Source organism: Oryctolagus cuniculus, chromosome 9 (genome assembly GCF_051225735.1).
Source record: "Oryctolagus cuniculus isolate XC-2025 breed Fujian yellow rabbit chromosome 9, ASM5122573v1, whole genome shotgun sequence".
Lineage (NCBI taxonomy): Eukaryota > Metazoa > Chordata > Mammalia > Lagomorpha > Leporidae > Oryctolagus > Oryctolagus cuniculus.
In genome coordinates, this window is record NC_142875.1 from 94,353,667 (window position 1) to 94,376,627 (window position 22,961).

At 39.5% G+C, this 22,961-nt stretch overlaps 1 protein-coding gene across 4 annotated transcripts in view; it reads right to left on the minus strand.

Annotated features, from left to right (window-relative positions):
• Window positions 1–2,221: 2,221 nt before the first annotated feature.
• SACS (sacsin molecular chaperone) overlaps window positions 2,222–22,961 on the minus strand; it is a 101,468-nt gene continuing 80,728 nt past the window's right edge. For 2 of the 4 annotated variants that reach the window (XM_089303731.1, XM_089303732.1), the window contains 2 exons: window positions 18,966–18,992; window positions 2,222–15,111 (listed from right to left, as the gene is read on the minus strand). In XM_089303731.1, coding sequence (XP_089159857.1) covers window positions 3,554–15,111; window positions 18,966–18,992 — 11,585 coding nt within the window. In that variant the 3' untranslated portion in view covers window positions 2,222–3,553. The remainder of the gene's footprint in view (window positions 15,112–18,965; window positions 18,993–22,961) is intronic. The other 2 variants (XM_089303733.1, XM_089303734.1) reach the window with 1 other exon arrangement.

The following is a 22,961-nucleotide window of genomic DNA, read 5'->3' on the forward strand; positions in this document are numbered from 1 at the left end:
CAGAGAGCTGGATTGGAAGTGAAGTAGCCAGGATTCAAACTGGTGCCCATATGGGATGGTGGCACTGTAGGCGGCGGCTTTACCCGCTATGCCACAGTGCTGGCCCCCATAATTCTTATTTTTAAATAAAGTATATCTGGTCTGGCTTCAGGATATAAGGAGACTGATTTCACAGCATTGGCAGGAAAGTCACTCCCAGACTGTGGTTTGACTCCAACCTTAACCAAATGCCTACACATGAGTGCACACGAGAGAGTGCACACGAGGCTTATAGTTGAACAGCAATAATCTGAAGCCATCTCTCTCAAAGCAAGATAAATAGGGGGAAAAACTTAAGAAACCAAAGTTTCAAGAAATTTCACCTTCAGACTGCAGCTTCAGTTCTAGCCTGGGCAAATCTAACCTGTTGGCCCGTCTGATGGATTTTGACTAGGCAGTCCCCACAATCGTGAGGCGCAATCCTGGCAACCAACCTCTTCACGTGTGTGTTCTGTTTCTCTGGTAGCTCTCTGACACCCAAGTAATTAAAATCTTCTATAACTACAGATTTCTACTAGCACTACCAATGTTATACATGAGGCCTACAAAACACTTCAACTGGCACTAATGGAAATAAACCCCACCATCCCCAGGTTAGACAGGTGAGCCACTTCTCTACTTTGTTGAACACTCTTCAACATTTTACCCAAACCATTGGTTTTTCAGCACTGTTCCCTACACTCAGTCAATAAAAATACAAAACTCCAATAGAATCAACTATTATCAAAGCCAGCCAAGATTTTCTGTGTAAATTTTAATATTCAAAAGCAATAAAATATATTCTAAGTGCTGAATCCGAGGTTCAGAGTAACAATCACTTCTTTAAAAAAAAAAAAAAAGCTGAAAACCCATAATTTGGGCAGCCTAACTGAAGACTCATGCCTCAGGTCTAAAGATGAAGCCTTCCTATCAGTCAGGAATTAGCATGAATTCGCTTCCCACACAACGGCTGTCCCCTGCAATGGATGACAGGAGCTCCACCCCTGGGTAACCAGGAAAAAGATTAACATTTCCTGCAAGTTATTTTTCAGTCACAGATGGAGGAAACAGGTGACTTCAACAGACCTGAGAACCAGCTGGAAGCAAACAGGACCACAGCCAAGACAACCGTGCATGTGCAAGTGTGAGAAGGTTACCCTTCCCCTAATTTTATTTTACTGTTTTTTAAAGATTTATCTATTTATTTGAAAGGCAGAGTGAGAGAGAGAGAGAGGCAGAGAAATTTTCCATCCTCTGCTTCACTCCCCACTCACAAACAGCCAGGGCTGGGCCAGGCCTAAGTCAGTAGTCTGGAACTCCATCTGGGCCTCCCTTGTGGTTGACAGGAACCCAAACCAAGTACTTGGGCCATCATGCACTGCCTCCCGGGAGCAGTAGCAGGAAGCTGTATAGGAAGCACAGGGTAGCCAGGACTTGATCCCGGCACTGCAATATGGGACACTGGCATCCCAAGAGGCGACCTAACCAGCTGTGCTGCAACAACTGCCCATTTCCCTAATTTTAATGTGAAAATCTCCACCCTAGAGGGAGCTCAGGCCTCACTACTGTTTATGCACTGTACATATATGAGAAGCTTGTTTCCAAACTGCACCTGTGCTAACTTCAATACAGGGACACGACTTCCTCTTCACTGCCCACCTAGAGGAAACTTTTCCCCTGGTGGAGGCACCACAGCTTTGGAAGTGACTGCCCATGGCCTCCTTATTTTGCCACAGATAAGATGTTACTTTGTATGACAACTCCTGCTTGTGTTTCTTCATTATAGGCACCAAGAAGCAGACCCACAACTCAGGCAGGAACACCCTGAGAGGCAAGCAGAATGTGAATCCAGCCTCTGCCTACAGAAGCATTCATAAGGAATCTCTTTCAAAACACACAAGTGTATTTACCACATGTCAACTGATCTTTTTCCCAGAGAAGGTAAAAAAAAACTTTCAACTAAATCATGAACAACTAATGAACCTTGTGTATAATATGTATTTTACATCCAATTAATCATGAAAAAGAAATTTAACTAGAATTCCAACATGAAAATGCATCACAAAATTCTATCCTAAAACTCCAAGTACACACACACACACACACACACACAAACTCAACTGATCAATCAATACTTAATATATAAAGACATTAAGTTAGATTCCCAATGTACTAGTTCTCAGGAAATACCAGTTACAATGAATTAATATGTACATTTTGCTTTATTAAAATTATGGCACTTAATATAATAGCAGGAATAATTACACGGTTTCACATCCAGAAGCAACACAATTGTGGAGGTGCAAACATTCCTTATTACCAATATAAGTAAAAAAAGTTTTAATATATTCTGTAAGCCCTTAATTGCATAAAATACTATACTTAGCATCATTTACAGCCAGTACAGTTATATAAACTAATTATCATTACTTTTTTACATTCTGCAAAAGAAATATGTTAAAGTAAATAAGCATGGTAAGACATCTGAACATGATTAAAATCATATGTCAGTTCTGAATCACTCAAGGGGGAAATACAAGCTGAAAACTCCTTTTATAAACTATTGGGTATCATCACAATTACATGAACAACTTCTTAAATGTGTTTAACATAAAGTTCAAAAAAAAAAAACCTCTATGAAATGCCATATTGAAAGACAAAACTTTAACTGCAGCACCTTTAGACAACAAAAGATTGCATCTTGGCCAATCACACTGTACAAATTGTGACACTTCTGGCAAATGTACACGCAGATGTAAAGCAAGCTTTCTGACAGTTGATAAATGCTGTTTTGGTAAGCAGTTTCCGGAACAATATCAACATCTGGTAATGAGAACTGCCACCATTCTGAGTTTCCCATATGGTATCTTCATCAAATAGGAAGCCTGTAAACATAAAATTAAAAAAAAAAAAAAAACACCTAAAATAAAGATGCAAAGTGCACCCAGTGCACTCTATCTTCCCACTCTGATCAAGTAATATTCAGGATTAAAATACTGTACCATTTTAAATGTACTGGGTATTTAAGATGCAAAACTGCAACAAATTCATAATCAGATCCAGCTGATAAGAAAATAATGCATCCAAGAAGATCCACATAAAACATATGAAAACTCTGAAGACTTAATCCCCCCTACATGTTTAAACCAATGATATGTCCAGTGTTTCATTAGCTTCTTCAAAAATACACGTTCAAAACATGAAATTAACTTTACCCTAGCCAGAGCCACAGATTCAACTGATCGCTAAGCTTTGGTTATATAAAGTGCGGTTCAACCATGTGCCATCCCAATCCCTCCAACACACTGAGCAATTCTGCAGTTTACCATCTTCAAAATAACTTTCTTTTAGATTCATTAAGGTCTTCTCTTGGCATTTATACTGCTAGTAACTGCAAAATTCTTGTAGAACAATTCGCAATGTGCTTCACAATTCCTAGATAAGTGACAACAAAGCTTAAACAAAGTACAGCAACTTGCATTTGTGCTACAACACACTCAAGATCTGGCTCTGCAATTTTTCTCTTTCAATACTCTCATACTTTTTGTTGTATAAAATTTTCAAGTTTTATTATGATACAGGCAGTACATTCCATCACCCTCATGGCAACCTCAGAAGTGAACCTGTCATTTGGGATCTGTGGAAAAGGAAGTAAATCAGGGTATCTTGTTTTTAAACTGTCTACACCATAAGCTTCCAATGTGTGAACATCATTTGTCAGTCCTTCAAGTTGCTGACTATATTCCTCTATTTTTTGCGCAAGTGCAGTTGGTTTTACATCTTTATCAGACTTTCCCCTCACCGCATAGTCAGCTGCAATCAAAGCTAACTTAGTAGAGAGGTAACATTTAAAACACACCCACTCATTAGCATTTTTGTGCAGGTCATTCCTGGCAGCTGAGAAATTTGCTCGGGCTTGTCTTAACCATCTCCGTGCCTCAACAGGGTTACCAACCGACTTGAAAGTGGGGGGCACAAAGAACCTTTGGGAGTAAGTCTGCCCAGCTGAAGGAGGGCATTTTTCCTTATTCTGTTGTTGCCTTTCAGACTTATGGCTCGTTGCTTCCTGATTCCATGAAGTGTAAAATCTCTGAAATGAGTACTTGTCAGATTGAAATCGGGAGGCTGAGGTTGAAAATGTTCGTCTTGAAGCTCGGTCTGCATTTTGATCCATAAAAGCCTGTTTCTCTAATCTGTTGATTTCATTCTGCAAATGTTTAAAAACTTCATTAGCAATGTCATGATTCTCTGGGTTCTTGTCAGGGTGCCATTTCAAATACAATCGTCTAATAATCTTTTTTCGTTCCGATTCTGGAAGCTTCCAAGCTTGCTCCACCACTGATGTCACTTCTTTTAATATTTCTGGTAAAGAATTAACCTTAAGCTTCTTGGGAGACTGATGCTTTGAAGATGGAGTTTTGTGGCTCTCTCTGCCGGAGAAAAGAGGTGGGACGCTCCGCAGGCCAGGGGCAAGGAACTCCGTAGGGCTGGTGGGTGTTGAGGGAGCACTGTCTCTGCTTTGTGAACTTTCATCAGGCCTTGAGAACTTATACAAATCAAGAGAGCTAACTATCTTATATTCACTATAACCAATATCAATCTGGTATATCTTTCCCAGAAAACTAGAGTTATCAGCATCTTCTCTTTCAACTTCTTGTACAATAATTGCATACGTATACGTTGGCTGGTATGACCCATAGATATCACCACCTTCAGCATCAACAAGGTAGCCAACATACTCTCCTGGGTAGAAAACATTCATGGGATCCATCAGCAGAGTATAATGAATTTCAGCAGGTATTGGTGTGCCAGGCATTGGAAGTTCCAGTTTTGATGGTTCTGAAGAGTCATATTTCACTCCCAAGCTGTCAAGCTTCTCACTGATCCTATAAATATCATTGCACCCTAGCATGGCGATTAAATATGAAGTGTCAGAAATCAAATTGTCAGTTGCTGACTTCAGTGTCATCGCTAATGCTAGTAGGAAGTTAATGTCTTTGCTGTCTGAGTGTTGGATGTAGAGAAGGATGACTGCATTACCAAATCTCTTCAAAAAAGCAAATGTTTCACTTCTGCTGTGGGGAATAGGATTAAAACCTTTAACTCTTAACGTTGTTTGAAGCTTTTCAAAACAGGACACTTTCAATCCTTCTCTTAGGGCTTTGCAAAGTTTTATGGCTTTTTCTTCATTGGCCAGGAAAGCATTATCATTTTCATGCTTCATAATCCTAATCAGTCCCGTAATGAACTGTTCAGAAGACAAGAGTAACTGCAACCTTCCCTGGAGAGAACACAAGGCTCCAAACTGACAAACTTTTGGAGTCTCCTCATCTAGCTGTTCTTCGAGTATACTGCTCAGCAAACGAGGTCTTAGTTTTTGAGGAAAGAGCATTATTAACTTCGTGTGGAAGCCATGGTCTTTCCCTAAGTAGCACTGACTAAGATCAACCAGCATCTGCACACCAATGTTCCCCTGGATCCTACTTTTATAGTGTGGTGCGTCATCAAACACTAGGATGCTTGACTTCACCAACCTACCGTCCTGGCTTGGAAGGTAGAGAGCAAGGTCTCGTACATTCTCAAGATCGCTCCTCACCTTGACTGAATCATTCTGTAGACTCTTGAACAGACCAGAAACCACCCTCTTAACTGTACGCATTTCATTAGGATCCAACTGCTTTCCTTCAGAATTCTTAAATATGCGGCTCAATACCTCAACATACTGCTTAGTTGAAATAATATCTTCAGTACCTAAGTGTTTGAACAACTGATGAAATGTGCCGAGTTCTAATGGTAGCTTGTACAAATAAGGTTTAAAATCAGATTCGTATTCTAGGTTTATCACTACCTCCTCAGGCTTCAGAAGTTTCCAACCATCTTCAACCATCACAAAAGCAACCCCCCGCAGTTGAAAACGGAATTCCCTTTTTTCTGCACTGAGAAATTCATATATGCTCCTTAAGACCTTCGCTCTAGTTTTTACCATTTCTTCATCCAAAGTTGTTATGTTGCAGATGTTTCTGCAGTTATTAATGACCTTATCAAGGGGTGGGTCCAGGTTAACATTAAGCATACTTAAAACTTGTTCAAGTTGCTCTTGTGCACCAAGTTCACTGCCTTCTTGTTCTTTGATACTCAAGGGTGTCGCTTTCTCTGGAAGAATCGGGCAGGATGTCCATAACAGCTGGAGCACATCACACTGCTTGAATTTTGGATTTACCTGTGCTCCGTTGAACTTTATAAGAGGAAGTGTCCCATTCACCTCTTGGTATTGAGGATGAAACCTAATGTATTCAGCAGGGGCCCGCTCAGGACATAAGAATGGTATTAATGACAGTTCTTTCAGAAAATTTCCAGATAACAAATCCATTCGTTCTTGGAATATATGATGGAGAAGGATATCAACTGTATTTTGCAATGTTTCTTTAGTCCAGTTTTCTGTATTAGCTCTCACACTGATCTCCTTAGCAAACTGTAACAACTGCTGCTGAGAAAGTATGTACTTCAGTCCAATGTTTCTTAAGAATTCCACCCAGGATGTCATAAAAGCAGCATGATTCTTGGGCTTTATAATTTGCTCCAACTTTTTAAAGAAATCTTTAGGAATAAATAATTTTTCAGGAAGCATAACTTCAAAAACTCTTACAGTTCTGTCATAGAAATGTTTTGCTTGCTTTAGTCGACTGTTAGCATCATGGATTATCAACAAACTTTCCAGTTTCTCAAAAAGCTGTTCTTTAATTTCTGATAATTCCTCAATGTTGGATAATCTATTCTTAAGATAGATCAAGTGCTCTAATTTTGCATCATAAGAGAGATTTTCAATTTTTGGTAAGAGGTGTTTCAAGTATACCTCAAGATCGTCTACAGGTACACAGCCAAGCACCTCATACAGTTCTTTCAAGTGCACCTTTTCTTCAAGAAATGCAGATGATGACGACTGTGTCCATTTTTCCACTTCAGCTGAAGGGATGCTTTTTGTAAGTACGTAGCAAGTTCCGAATTTTGCAATGCTCATATAGCGGCCACTGATGGATTTGTAGCATGGAAGTGACTTTAAAATTTTTATATCCTCTTGGGACATTAAGTGACTCAAACTGCAGTTGAAATACATCAAAAGTGCTTCAAAGTCATTTTCTACTAGTTTTTCAGTTCTAAATGTTGATGTCTGGACCATGTAATGCAGAGCCTTCAAAATGCTTGAGGGGCTCTCTATGTTTGCTGTGTGACAAGACAGCAGAGGAACAAATGCACTGTCTTTGGAGCAGATTTTGTTCAAGGCAAGCTGAATACAACCAGCTTTCATTAGAGCATGGAAAACTTTATCACTCTGGGCATTTGGAAACACTGCAATGTGCATAAGGCTGAGGGGAAGCAAAACATCACCTTCAGGGACCACAAGCTGATTGGCTGAAACAGTAAACTTTGTTCCTGGGAGCAAGGCCCAGTCCTTCAGGGTCTCAACAACAATGTCAAACGTGGATTTTGTGTCCTCCTGATCTTCTTTCACACTTACAGATTCACTGATAAAATGCCATGCATTCTTAAGCCAAGATTCACTCGCAAAGTTGTCTTTCCACTTGGTACAGTTTTTGGTCTTATATTCACGAGGCAACACAGAAGATAACAAATCAGCAAAGCTGGAAATATCAAACACTTTTGCCACTTTACAGTTCAATAAAATATTACTGTATTTCAAATATAATGTATTCATAAATAAGTCTTTGCGGGATGGTATCAATTCATGGTATGTTGTTAGGAACTTGGATCGTTTTGCATCAAAAGTTTGCAGAACACTGTCCAGTGTAATGAGAAGGGGCAGCCCTTCCACTTCAATCTCATTTTCTTCTGCATCCTTAAAACAATAATCAACTAAAAGCTTTAAGCTATGAAAAAGTTTCAGGTTAGTCTGCTGAAGACGACAAGGCAGCTTCCCGATGTGGCAATTAGTGTCAGGAGAAGAAAATGTCATTAAAAAAGATCTGACATCAGCAGGAGTCACATAACTAACAGGAATATCTGCATCTATAAGACAGTGGTAAAGATTAGCAGTCTCATCACAATTATAAACCAAGTTGAAACCAATTTCTAAAAGTAGGTGTTTCAGTCTATAGACATTCTCTGCTACTGTTTTCCGTGTTGTAATATTGTAATCTGCATTTTTAAGGTGCTGTAATTCATCTTGCAGTAAATTGTCAAAAAATGGTCTAGTTTTATTTGAAGTAGACATATTAATCCAAGTAATTATAACTGCAGAATGCAAATCAGAGCCATCAATATTTGGAGCCCGAACAACAGGTAAAAGACGCTTCATGTCTTCATGAATACAGCTGTAAAGTGCTTTAACCAGGCAATATAAATCTGGCTGTAGATCAAGCCTGTTAACTGGGAAGAATGATAAAAACTTTTTTAAAGTGTCCTTTACCACATGAATGGGTGTGTTCTGTAAAACTGACAACGTTGGGTCAGACCCAGGGAAGTAGCGTTTCTTCAACTGGATTAATAATTCAACATATGCGGGCGCTATTAACGCTGTCATTAAGCTGTTATTCCAGTCGCTTCGGACCCCAACTCCGTTATCATCACGCCACAGGTTTCTCCTGGCTGAGTCTAGTGCAAAGTGGCCGTTCACATGAAAGGGCAACCCCGTCTCCAAAGAGAGAGGCAAAAAACAGAAGGCTCTGTGAGGCTTTTTATAGTTGTGAGTAATGCAGGCAGCGACTCCACCTCGAGGGAAGAGAGTAATATCTTGGTTTTTGTGGGCAGATATAACACTCTTAGATACTTTGTCCATACTGGAAAAACCTGCTCTATTACAAATTAGCCATGTAGTAAGATTTCCTTCGGAGTCCTCGGTATCCATAGTATAAGTTATCTGTTGAACTGGGATGTCTTTGAGCTGCCTCCTTTTAGTAACGCTATCAATTACTGATGCATGAAATTGTTTCCTTTTCAATCTGTCTCCATCAGTGATTTTGCCCTTGACTGAATACAGCACATTTAGAGCTCCGGTACCTTTATCTATTTCACAAATTGAAATCTTTTCCATGTGATTGAGAAACATTAGAAGTTCTGCCCCATCTGAGCGCAATTTGTCCAAAAGATTCTGGACCATCCGGTCTGATGATGGAACTGAGGAAATTTCTGAAACTTTTGCCATTTCTGCATTACGAAGAGGAAATCTGAACATTGTACAATTATCTAGCTTAAAGTGGGTTCCCAAATAGAGATCCAGAACATCTGAGAACTGCGTCCGAAAATCTGCATCCAAATCTCTAAACATGCGTCCAGGACTAACCGATGTGGCTCCTGGTGCGTACCTAGCATGAGGATCAAAAATACACAGAATGTCGTTGCCAGAAATAAAAGAAGGGCAGTCTGTAATATGATACACAGAATTGAATCCTATGCCATATTGTCCAGTTTTACAAGGATTTCCTTCTTTGGTGCCTTTTCCGAGATTCTGAATTCCTCTAACATCATCTTCTGTAAAAGGTTGGTTGTTGTACACACACAGTGCTGGCCCTTGCAAGGGGGCCCACTTATCATCAAATATTCTATCAACCGGATGCTGTCTAGGATCAAACACAAAACAGATTTCTGTAGCCTTGGCATCATCAGCATTTTGAAGCAGCTCTTTCAACATTTCCTTTTCTGAAGGATAGGCATTAAGGATGCTTTTAATTCTGCTGGTTAATTTTTCTTTCTGTCCAAATTCTGTGCCAAGTGTTGTAAAACAGATGTTGGATGCATACCTTTCCAAGGCTTTATGTCGCTTTGGTATTGCTCCCAGTTTCACTGCTACTTCCCTGGGTATATCAGCATGACAATATTTTACAGTGGTATCCTTTACTTTTATCCACGGACAATCATTGTAGCATAGTGATTTGGCAGGGAGAAGCATAAGGTTAGTGTCTGGCAACAATATTTTGCCATAATTTTTCTCACAAAATTCTTGTTTCTTTTCTCTAATTAGACTCCATATTCCTTCACTGATTATTCGTCGGCAAAGCTGGAAATTTTCTTCTGTTATTTGCTTTGTTCCTCTTTCTTGATCAATGGATTCCAAGACAAGGGCAAAATCTTCCACTGTAAATGACTGCCTCACACCCACACTTTCAAAGAGTTCACGGAAATTATTTTTATATTTATTAGGTAATTGATAAAGGTATGGAGCTGCCTCAAAATTCAAGTGAAAAGAAACTTTTTCTGAATCGACATAAGCATTCTCAACTAGAATGAAGCGAAAGGCTTTTAACTTTTCAACGATCGATATCTTAGTGACTTCATTTTGCATCATTGCCTCATGAAGGTACTTGTAGCAAGCATTGGTGATGTTCTCCTGGTACAAGGTGACTCCATCATCAACAGATTTTGCCACTTCTTTCAACTGGTTTACAACCAGATCCACTGTTGGCTTCTTAAGTAACCCCAAAAACTCTTTCACAGCCAAAGACACTGAACCACAACCTCTGAAGGAATGGGAATTTTCATTGAGAATTGGTTGCAAAAGACAAACTATATCCTGATGCTCAGCTGTATAAAGAGAAGTTGCAGCAAACATGGTTTCAGGCTTAAAACTGTTACCTTTCCACTCCAAAGAAAAACCTGCTGGTTTTGTTAGAAATGGCAGAAATGGGATTGTTTGATATTTTGCAGCAAAATCCTTTGCTCTAGGGTCCCTTATTTTTAATTTCTCATCAATAAGACTTAACAGGATGCTACTTCTTAGACAAGCAGCAACATGATCACTTTTATTGATTTCAGCTACCGACTCTGCCCGTTCTAGCATGTCATCCCATAAAATATCATCTTTTGCCATACCTAACTGCACTAGTTTAATCAGAATAATAGGATTGAGATAATCTTGAGTTGAACCATATGGAAATCGTCCATCTTTAATATCAAATAACTTTGCAACCCGTCCTTCAGGGTGGATCAATCTTGATGGTAAAACCAATGGATGCCCTTCCAAGGAGCAAGGAATACATGGAGTGACACGAAGAATGCCTGAGAACTCATCAACTTTTTCATTTAGAACAAAGTTCATTAAAGGATCTCTAAGTTCCGCTTCAATTTCTTGAATGTTTGGAAAGAACACTTCCGAAAAAAACTGCTTCTCTGAAAATGTATTTTCTAGTAATATCTGTTTGCAGCCAGCTTCTTCAAAGCCCAATTTTACTGAGGAAGGAAGTTCAACAGCGCAAAGGTTTTTGGACCCAGTCTTCTTGAGGTATTTCAAAAATATTTTGAAGGCTGCTGGGCCAACATCTTTTCTTTTCAGTATAGAATCATCCAGAAATCTCACATTCTTCATGGAAACCCAACTAGATCCATCAGAGAAGACTCTTGTCAATTCTTTCCCTTTTCCATGAGCTATATCTTCATAAAATCCTTGACAAATTACAGAGAAATCATCGTGAACCAAATCAGGATCAGGCCATGCTGCATAATAAGTATAATCAGTTAGCTCCCCGTTGGTGGCCATGTCTCGTAAGACACTGAGGGCCTGTAAGTAAGCTTTCACAATAACGTGTCTCATGAATGTGGTATTCCACCGTCCCTTTGTATCTGTCTTCCAGATTTCTTTCCTATTCGAAGTAACAGCAAAGCACCCATTGATGTGAATAGGCAGTCCTGTTTTTATTCTTAAAGGTAAATAACAAAACACTTCTCCAACGTGTGGCTTCACAGTCCACTTCTGATCCTGAATTTCAGACAGCAGAACTCCTACTGCTCCACAAGGAACCAGTCCTAGTCTTCTTCCACTTTCACTCAGGGAAAACTTCAGGGCCTCTCCTGTATCCATGCAGGAACTTATAAGCCACGTGGTACACTCGACTGTTTTTTGTGGCAACTCATCTGAAGGCTTCTTGGCTTGGCCAGACTTGGCCATTTCAAAGAGAGTCGCTGGGTCATCATCTGGCCCTCTGAAAAGGGGCGACTGTAAATCAGCAATCCTTCTGAACACGTGGTGAAATTCTTCAACTGTGATCTGAAGAATGCAAGATGACTTTGGGGCTTCAGCAGCGAGCTTTTTATTACTGCTGCTGCAAGTTTTCATGAGCTTAGCAGCTTCTTTCAAAACACTTAAGACAGGTACAGCCAATGCCTTGGAAGAGCAAACTTTTTTTTTAATTATTACTGTATCTTGTGCTAAGCTGGGATTAGCTTCTTCGATTTTCAAGTACTTCAAATACATTGAGTGTACACTCTGAGTGAAAATGATAAGCCTGTGGCCACAGAGGCTAAACTCATCCACAAGAGAGTAAATATCTGCGGTATTATAGCAGGTACTACTGATTTCACTTACTTTTGCTTCCTGCTGAGTTCTAAAGGACAGTCGGAACAGAGTGCCGTGGTAGCTGTAAGGTGCTTCCACAGTCAAAGGTAACTGACAACCAAACACATCTATAAAAGGTTTGAACTGATTAGGAAATTTCCTAAGTCTTTTCTGCTGTTTACTCCAATTAATTTTGATCCCAGGATTAGATTTGTCTTTAATGTGTTTACTGATATGGTTTATGTTTGGGTCAAACATTATCATGAATTCTCGACTCATAATGATGGGAATGTCAGTGAGATGGTACACAGAATTAAATCCAAGACCAAATTTCCCAACTTTGTCAACCTCTGCCCTTTTTAAAGATTCTCCTAACCTCGTTATGTTCACAAAATCTGAATCTGAGAATTCAGAATTATTGAATGACCATAAAGCAGGCCCATGGCAAGCTGCCATTCCTGGGTCAAGAAGATTCTCTCTTATGTCCATGTTCCTTCTCATATCAATCATGAAACTGCATTCTGTTGCATTTGCATCATCAGCATTTTGAAGTAGTTCTTTAAAAATATCTGACACAGAAGGATACTCTTCCAGAATATTCTTAATTCTGACAGTAAGTGGTTCTCTTTGCCCTGACTGCTCAAACCCCATGTTTTCAGGATTGATCAATCTTGTACTAAGGCATGGAACTTTTAGCCATTCAGCAGTTTTCATGGGTATGTCCTCATGCACCAAAATGATTGGTTCTACTGAATCTTCAAGTAAGTCATTAAGGTCATCAACTTTGATGTCACAATAACAGCATTCATGAATTGGCTTCATGATAAGCTTAGAAGGATTTTTGCTAATATGTATAGGAACTGGTGTGTTGGGGCTTGCTGGAATCTGATTGCTATATAGCCATCTGATAATATTCAACATCAGATGAAGATTTTGTTTGCTTTCTTGTTCACTGAGATCTTGTTCACCTCTGAGATACACCTTCTGAATGACCATGGAAATATGATCTGATGTCAGCTCTTCTATTGAACCACAGACCTTAAACAGCTGATGGAATTTTGCCATAGTTTTGGGGACATTATGCAAATAAGGCTGAAGGTCAAGATCATGGATTGGTTTTATCACAGCTTGGGCTAAGGGACAAAATTTTTTGCCAGTCCAAACCCATGGAAATTTTAAGGCTCGGAAAGACTCCTTCCCTTCATTTAAATGATCATGCATGAATCCGTAAATTTCAAGCAAAACATGTTGGAACTGATAGTAGTCTTCATCACTAAAGGTTTTGGAAGAGTACCAGTCAACAACAGTTTTAAAGTGTTTCAAGACAGCACTAATACTAGGCTTTGTGAAGATACCTAATGCTTTTTCTAAGTTTACATGGATACTTTCAACAAGAGGAAGCGATGAGCCGACAAGAATAGCATGGGCTACATCACACATATCTGGCGGGGCACAAAGATTACAGAGATCTCCCTTCCAGACCAAAGAGCCTGGATAATTGGGAGGCCTTTCCTTGCAGGCTGGAACCCATTTGATTTTCTTCAAAGTTACCTTTCCTTCAGATGACTGCAACAGTGCATGGTTCTTATTTAAAACCTGTAGGAGTGTTCTGGCTTTCTTCAGAAGAAAATCTTGATTTGGACAAGAACTTGCCTGTAGGGCTTCAATTTTTTTTGCCACTTGCACAACATCTTTCTCTTTTAGGCTGGCTTCATTTTTCAAACCAATCTGTCTTAAAGAGTGAAGGATGTCTGGTGAGGTGAACTCTGAGGGTGGGAAACAGGTTTCTTCTTCATTATAAAAGAGATCCTTTAATACTTCGACATCAGGATCAAAGAGTTCACTAGCAGACACCATGTGTTCCTGTGAAATCTGAATGAATTTTAATGGCATTAACCAATCAAGCACATTTGGATCCTCATTTTTAAGAGAAGACAGATTCTCAAGGATCCATAACATAAGGTGTGTTACTTCTTCGTTTGAGTAAAACGCATTTTCAATGTCTTTTAAGATAAGTTTTAAGCAGCTAGTGGTCTTTAACTTCTCTACTTTCAACATGTTTGCCAAGCGAATAGTAGCTTCATCACTACTGTCTATCACCGAAATAGAAAGCCGGAGGTCTGGCGGAAGTTTAGCAGTATGGTGCAAAACCCTACAACCTTTCAGTTTTGTGTAAGAAGAAATTCCCTGACCAGGTAAATGGTTAATTCGCTTGAATATTGTCAATTCTTGAATTATTCTTCTCTCTTTTTCACTGCTATCAGTAAGACTAGCTAAGAACTTCCTCAGAGCATCTTTGTGGGTTGGAAGTAGTGAAGCTATTTGATTACATAATTTCTGCAATGGCATCTTCTCCATTATCTGCAAAACAGCACTTGGTAATGGTGAATGAATGTATTTTTTAAGAAGTGGATGTTGTATCGAGGCATCCAACTTTTTAAGGACAATCCCTCCAAGTTTTTGGACAATGTCTGCTAAAAATTCTGGAAGTTGTGCTTCAGATTCATCATCTAAAATGACTAATGAGGGAATCCTGAGTCTAATGAGTTCCACACATGCCTGACCTTCCTCTAGTGTAGCTCTGGGAATAAGTGGCATCTCATCAAATAAAGTCAAATCCTCTGAAAAATGTATATAGAGATTCTTCCAAACCATCTTAAGCCATGAAACAGATGGGTGGTTTCTGTCTTCATCAGATGGATACCACTGAACGATCAAGTCTCTGCCAGGCCAAAATGCATTCATTACTTCTTTGATAAGACGTGCAAATCGTTCTGGATTCAGAAGCTGTAGCTGAGTACACGGTCTTCCTGTAAATCATACACACAAATGTTATAAACACATATAATTCTACTTTAATAGCCTTCTATTCTCACAGATAAGATAGTACAAGCACTACAAAAGCTGCTTGAAGAGTTCTAAGTACATGCCAAAACAGCACAGCTTGGCTAAAATGATTTTTAAATAATGAAAATTTATGCATAAATCTGAATTTATGATAACCTATGAAATAAATAACTTTCTCTGGAGTGTTTACATGAGGGGCTATTCAAAAAATTCATGGAAAAATGTATATTATACAAAAAAAGCTATGCATGGATTTAAGAACTTTTCTGCACCAGAAGAAACATCTTTATTAATTTTCCATGAACAACTTGAAGTTCACCCTTATGAAGTAAATATATAAAATGCATTTACATGTGTTCTTAAAAATATCCATTAAAGGTCAGCAAATGGAATCAGTATGAAAAGCAACATTTAGTGCTTATTTGTCACAAATAAAAGCACCAAAGAAATTGCAGATAAAGTTTAAGTACCTTTTCATTTAAGGGTAAAAATGGATAAGCAAAGCCAACATGAATTTTTGTGTATGTTACTTCATGTTCCCAGGAGCCGCGTGGCTGCAGGGGGTAGAAAGAAGGGCCTGACATCAGAGCACAGTGATTGATGAGAGTCTTGGTCTCAGCCGACCAACACTTTCTGGAGCCAAGGCAGGGGGAGACTGCCATAGGTTCAACCACTACCCACATGTATAATTTGGGTGTCATTTAATCTTTCTGGAATTTGCTCAGTTGGAAAAGTAAGGGGAATGGCATTCTAGGTCTAAAGACTGCTCTGTACACATGCCAAAACATGAAACACATTTACAACTTCTCAAAGACGCATTTTCCCAGCTATTCATTATTCATCGCTTGCTAAGTGAGTTCTGCAGAGTCCTCGAATTCTGCAGAAATGCTTTGGGGGCAAGCAAAAGGAGCAAGTGGGGCACTGCTGTAAAAGCAGGGTGGTCTCCCACAAGACTAGCTCTATTGCTGGACATTTCATATAGAAGGAAACTAAAAAGATGCTGAGGTGGAAAGTCTTGCTGATTTTAACCACTGCTCCAGAAATCAGCATTTTCCTTCTAAGTGCATTTTTGTTTTAGAATGTTTATAATATTTATAATAGCAGTAGGGACAAAATGAAAAAACAGCACTATATACCTATAGGTATGCATTTACCCATTTAGGAAAATTAAAAGCACCTCAAATTCAGACATGTGGAAACTAACATGCAATCTTCTCCTGTGGGCATCCAATTTCTAGACCTTTAAAAGAGCAAGTCTGCAAAACATTATGAGGGGTGGCACAGGTCAGGTCTTTGAAATGTGTGTCTACAATTATTTTTTAACCAAGGAAAGAAGCCTTTATTTCAGAGGCTTACACAACAGGAAGATTTTACCTTCTAATAAGAAATTATCTTTCATGTTACATTAAGACAATTTTAAATTACTGCTATGGAAACTGAAGCAAAGACACACTTTTCCAACTTCAGGAGGGTGTCAATACCCAAATTTGGAACAATTTCAGTTTCTACATAGGGTGATTTAGGTTAATTCAAGTAGTAATATTTAAGAAATTATAAGATTTATCAGCAGCCTAAGGTAGTCTCATAGCAGTCTATGAGTTCCACTAAAATATACAATATCCTTTTAAAATATTTACTGAATTGTATGAACTATAATAGAGAATATAAATTATAAGTAAGGCAAGGATATAAGGATACCAAAAAGTTAGAGATTAAAATTCAAATCACACAGAAAACCAAAAAGTAAATATATACCACTTCATGTTCTGTTAATAACTGCCACATGGCATGCATTCTGCCAATAATCTTACTCAATATGTTTGCATGAAATTTAGCAGATTTATAAAACATATACCTACCTTCAGGAAGATTATTTGATACTTATGAATAAATGTCAACAAAACACACACACACCCCACATTTAGCATGCAACTAACACACCAGTCATGCTCAACTGAAAAAAAAAAAAAACATGGAAAATAAAGGAGAGAGAAAATGTAGTAAGACATAATTCTAAGTCCATTAAGTTAATTCAATCTGAAGTCCTGAGTTTTATCTATTTTGTATCTATGACATTTAGCTTGTTTCTAGAGACATAAGGGTTTTATTTAAATTACCAAACATGGTCATTTAACTTAGAAGAAACTCTTATTTTAAAAGTAGATTTTGGTTTACTATTACACCAGTTTAATCCCTTATATGATCAGAATAGCTTCAACACAATGAATCACAAATCAAAGATTGCATGATTTAATTGTTTATATTTACTTCTACATTTATGTTCAGTGCAAACTTTGAAATGGAATTCCACACAGATGGAAATATTACAGTCTACTTAATAATTTAGTCAACCAAGATATCTCAGGCCTGAATGTTTTCATTAACTGTAATTTACTACACTGGACCACAATCCACAATCACAAAAGCTGGCCACGGTGGTGATCCCAGACTCCAGGCACAGCGCGGGTTCTGTACAGTTTTCTGAAACACAAAGTGGCCACAGCAGCTTTGCTGACTGATAAATCCTAACAGTGCTCCACTGTGCAGTGAGGGTCAAATCTTTGTAAATACTTAGGTGACATAGTTAGGGTCCAATCAGTGGTGTGCTGTCAATCAGGTCTAACATAACCTTCCAAGAAACAGTAGGGAAAAAGGAAAAGAAAGTAGAAAAAGAATAAGAAGAGGAGAGGAGGGGAGGGGAGGAAATGAAATCCAAAAAAGGAAGGAAAAAAGCAGCCAGTCTGCCAGCTGAGGGGCAGCTCAGCATGCATTTGGCTGAGCGGAAATGGCCCTCTCTGATGTGGAAAAGATATTTCAAAATTAGCCCCAGTGACAACACATCTTCCTCCAAAATCAGCAGTGGCACTCTCCTAGTGACTTCCTAGCTTTCATCTTGAATAGGAGATGTACCAATAGAGCATGATCACTAACAGAACCCAGACAGTCCCCGGGGCAGGTGCATTTGGCTTTCCTCTTTGACCTCACTATACCCTACAAAATGTAAGATATTTTGATAATTATTTAGGAAAAGTATAGCAATTGTAGTTATGAATGATAGAAGCCAGAAGCCAAATTAAATATTTACATAAACAATCAGCATAATAATCATTTGGTTTCCAAGTTAATTTTAGTGTATGTATGGCCCACTTCAAAAAATAATCATAAAAATGATTTCTGTAGAGCAAATCTTACATCCTCTAGCTTTCTAAGTGAAATATGAATCTGGGGAAAAATAATACCACAAGTAGAAAATGTTTTATCCTTGTTTAAAAAGGCAGTCAGCAGAATGACACAGCACACAGTGGGATAACCCTGAGCTACCATTCCCAAGGAAATCTGGGTGGGCCTTTCTGCTCTCCCTTGGTATGCCTGCATAAGGGCGTCCTACTGCCTCCAGCCTCAGCGCAAAGGGGTCTTGAGTGTTCTAATTTCATTCTCACAGCACCCAGGGATTACTACTCCCTGTGAGAATCTGTGTATCAAGAAACAGAGACACATTCACTACCATACCTTCCCATTAAATTCCGCAGCTTTAAATAGAAATCTGTACACAATTCTTTCACTTGAAACTAAATATTTTGTGAAGGGTATTTCTGGGTCATTTAAACATGGTTTTATTGTGGTATTTGGAACAACAAATACCTACATCTGTAGTTTCCTCTCTCCTTTAGTAGTTATTACCACCAGAAAACAAAATTGTTCACAGAATTTCTAGCTACGTGGGTAAATGAAAAAAAAAAAAAAACAGGATTCAAAGAACCAAATAAACAAAAATAACAGGCTTCAGATGAACACAACATTCAGTCAATTATCCTACCTGAATATCCCCAGAGAAGTTGTTGTGCTAGAATATAATCAAATCTGTTCTTAGAAAAGGCCAGAATTGTCATGATTTTCATATGATGGCTACAGAAATTATTCTGTATCTTAAGATAACACTGTTTGTAGAACCTTTACACATCACATATAAAAGAACACTGGAAACAAAACCCCAAACATAGCAGAATATGTATTTCAGACTTAAAGATGTATCTCATTGTGAATTAAATTTGAACTACGTAAAGGAGTCTTAGTTCAACAAAAAGTAAAGAAGGAAGGAAAACTTTACATACATAAATCACAGGGCACCACAAAAGTCATGTGAGAAGCTTCCCTGGGGCTTTTCACACAGGATACCATGATACAACATTCAGAAAGAAGAAAAGTCTGATTTTTTAAAAGTGTTGGAGGATCCATACAAAGTAACTGTGCCATACTTTATGACCAAAAAAAGGAGACTTTATCACATTCTCCCATTTCCACTTCTTGCTTATGGTAACCACCAATAATTACCAGTGTCTAAGAACCTCTCCATGAGCACTTAACTCCCTGTCTACTGTTAAATCATTTATTTGGTCAAGCAGACTTCTCCTACACCCTGTGAGATGTCTGTCTCCTTGGGTGCCTGAGGCGCAACCTGGCAGCTTTAGACATTGGGGCCACGGTTCGAACCAAAGGAAGGTAAGCTCTTCAGTCTTAACATCCTCCCAATTACGCTATAGAGGCAGGCATTTTACAGCCAGGTAATACTGAGCAAGTACTAGAGATAAAGAAATGAGCAACTCGACACAGCTCTAGACATTGCCCACAGTCCAACAAGGAAGGCTGGTATTGGGTCAACTGTTACAAACAACGCGTGGGCATGGGGTGAGAGCTGTGGCAAACCAGTGCTGCGGGAGATGAGTAGGAGGCAGAGATGAGGGAGCTGGCAAAGGAAACCAAAAGAAACCTCATCCAAGGGGGAAGAGACCAAGCCCAACTCCAGATAAAAGAATGAAATCCTGTCATTTGCAGCAAGATGGACGGAACAAGAAAATATCAGGTTAAGTGAAATAAAGCAGGTACACAAAGACAGATACTCCATTGTCTCCCTCATATGAGGAAATTTAAAACCATGTACCTAAACACTGACCAGGATTACCAGAGGCTGGGAAGGGCACGGGGAGGCAGGATGGCAGGGGGCTGAGTAACAGGGACCAAAGTCCTCAGCTCCAATGCGCGGGGAGTGACTCTAGTTCACAGTACACAGTGTATTTCTATGAGCAAACAGAAAGCAGTGCAAAGGCCCTAAAGAAAAGTTACGACAAGCAGAAGGAAACATTAATTACACTAACCTGATCAATACATGTATACACTTACTGGAATATCACACTGTACCCCAAAAATATATACTATTTTTAAGTATTTAAGCAAAAAAAAAAAGTTTGATGTTTAAGGGGATGCAAATGCTAACTAATCTGATTTGATCATCACACCCTGACTCCCTGTAACAAATTATCACACTATATCCCATAAATACGTACAGGGGAAATAACTTTTTAAAAAATATATTTTTTTTTAAAAAAGGGAGGCAATGGAAACTAAGGAAGAAGATAAAGAACAGCAAACTTTATAAAGCCTGTCTGTGTATCAGGCATCTTTACCACACCCAGAAAATGGAGCCAGGCAATGCAGCTCCACAGGAAATGCTCAAGACTGCCCTTTGCATTGTTTAAAAAAAAAAAAAAAAAAAAAAAAAAGATTTTCGGTAAGAAGGGGAAAACACTGTTTCAGAGAAATACTCCTGACAGTGCAATGTGGAACTCACCAGAGGAAAGACAGGTAAGACGGGTATGGGGAGACTGCCCAGGTTGTTTCTGCATTTCAAGGAGGATGACTGTTGCCTCACTGAGGCTGGAGGTGGGTGGGGAGAGAGAAAGAGACTTCCTAGAACATGGTTCTTTGACCCAAGAAGTCGCTATGGGGCGGGGGGGGGGGGGGGGGGGGCAGCCCGGAGCATCTTCACACCACTAATCTGCCACCAAGGTCCAAGGTCTCAGGAACTCTGTGCACCTGAGGCTGGCCCCTAAAAATGCTGCTGTTTCCCGAGATTTCCAGGTATGCTTAAGAACTTCATTATCTGTCATAAATACTGCGATTGTGACAGGGCATCACACTCTCCCTGCAGACATGAGGTCTGCAGTCTCCCCCGCACACAGCACACGCGGCTGTGCTCCCTGACGTGCCACCCACTGGGCAGGCCTCCTCTAGTCTCAGTACTTGATAAAGTGCCCCTCACATTAAATGACACCAGTGATTCACACTGGTGTCCTCACCCAGCTAGGAGCTGCCTCAGCTGTGTGCTTTACATTAAGTCCATTTGGATGACTAGAGGATGCCTGGTACATGTGGGAAACCAAAACAAAATGTTACGGAAGTCTTTTGTCATGACAAAGAACAATGCCTGTAACCATACCTAATAACTATGTATGCAAATTTAAAAACATACACACAGGATTCTGGTACTAATATATTAGTCATTGTCTCACTCGACTGCTTTTTTCCTATTTGCTTTATCCAAAGCCCATTTGCTTACTCTCCTAGCTACTACCAAATTTCTGATACTCTCTTATTTACTGAAATAACTTAATATAGAAATAATCTAGACCCTGTGGGAGGGATGTGAGGGTGGGGAAGACAAGCCCAGACTAGCAGTTTCAACTCTGCACCCAAGCAGGCTGTTTAAATCCTTCCGTTTCTTTAGAACTGCAATGTCACACTATTATCTCGTGGCTTAAAGAGCAAATACTGTAATAGAAGGTACCGAATTGGAAAAGAAACACTAAATCACAGACACAATGCCAGAATCTGCCTTTTCACACTTGTAGAAATAAGTTCAAGTTGCAAACCCACAATGCCATCCTGTCCCAGCACAGCAGATGAAAGCATCAACATGCCAACCAAATTCGCCACCCAGGACTTGGCCAGAGTCCAGAATACAAAACTAAAACAATGACTGTCCCCGCTTTCAGGAATTTCATAGTTTAGCACAGTAACAATACTGCAATGAAGCCAAGTGGATTAAATGAGCAGTGCACTGGCTAAGAAGATCAAGGAGCCACCTGCCTCAGACTGCACAGCAGGGTGGAGCACAGGGAGAGATGCAGAAGACAACCATGAGCTGGGGTGACCCTTCAGCTCAGTAGGAAGAGACAGACAGAAGTTAGTTGAGCAAAGTGAGGAAGCAAAGGAGCTTTTCTAAGCAAAAGGAACAGCATACACTAAAACACAGATAAAACGCCTACTTAGAGTTAAAAAAAATAATAATTTGGCATCTACCTTGAAGGAGGCACCACGCTACCTGTTGGGGACAAATGTGACAGGTCTCGCTGTTCTCATGAAATTAGAGGATTCAGTTATCAACCTCTGTGTGCTGCTGTGCCTGGAAGAACGCAGCACCAATGAGACAGCACTCACAGCCAGGAAGTTCACTGCCATGGCAGCAAAACTGCCATCACAGGAAGCCCTCTCGTCCTGACCGCAAGACTAGGTTCTCCTGATAGAATCAGCATCCCCCGGGAAAGCTGCCCATCACAGGCGAGTGACATGATCAGATGCACAGCGAGCGCTGGAGGCAAGCACGTCCACTTGACACAGAACTAAGTCACAAGAAAGCACAGGCCTGAACTGCAACAGTGGCAGTGGAGTAAGACGTAGGGATGGATGCAAAAAGCTTCAAGGGACTGATGAGCAGACCCTGGAAACTAGGAAAGATGACAAACTGAGGATCCACTCAAGCAGCTCTGTGGACAGCTGAGCCATTTTCAGCAGACCACTCAAAAGGAAGAGTGAGGACTAAGGTTTCACAACACAGATTTGAAATACCTTAGGAACGTCGAGTATCAAATGTTAATAATACCTGCCACTTATGTGCTGTGTTGATGTATATATACTATGCTATAGCCTTTAATCTTTAGAGGAATGCTGTAATCAATCAATCAAATATTACAATAAG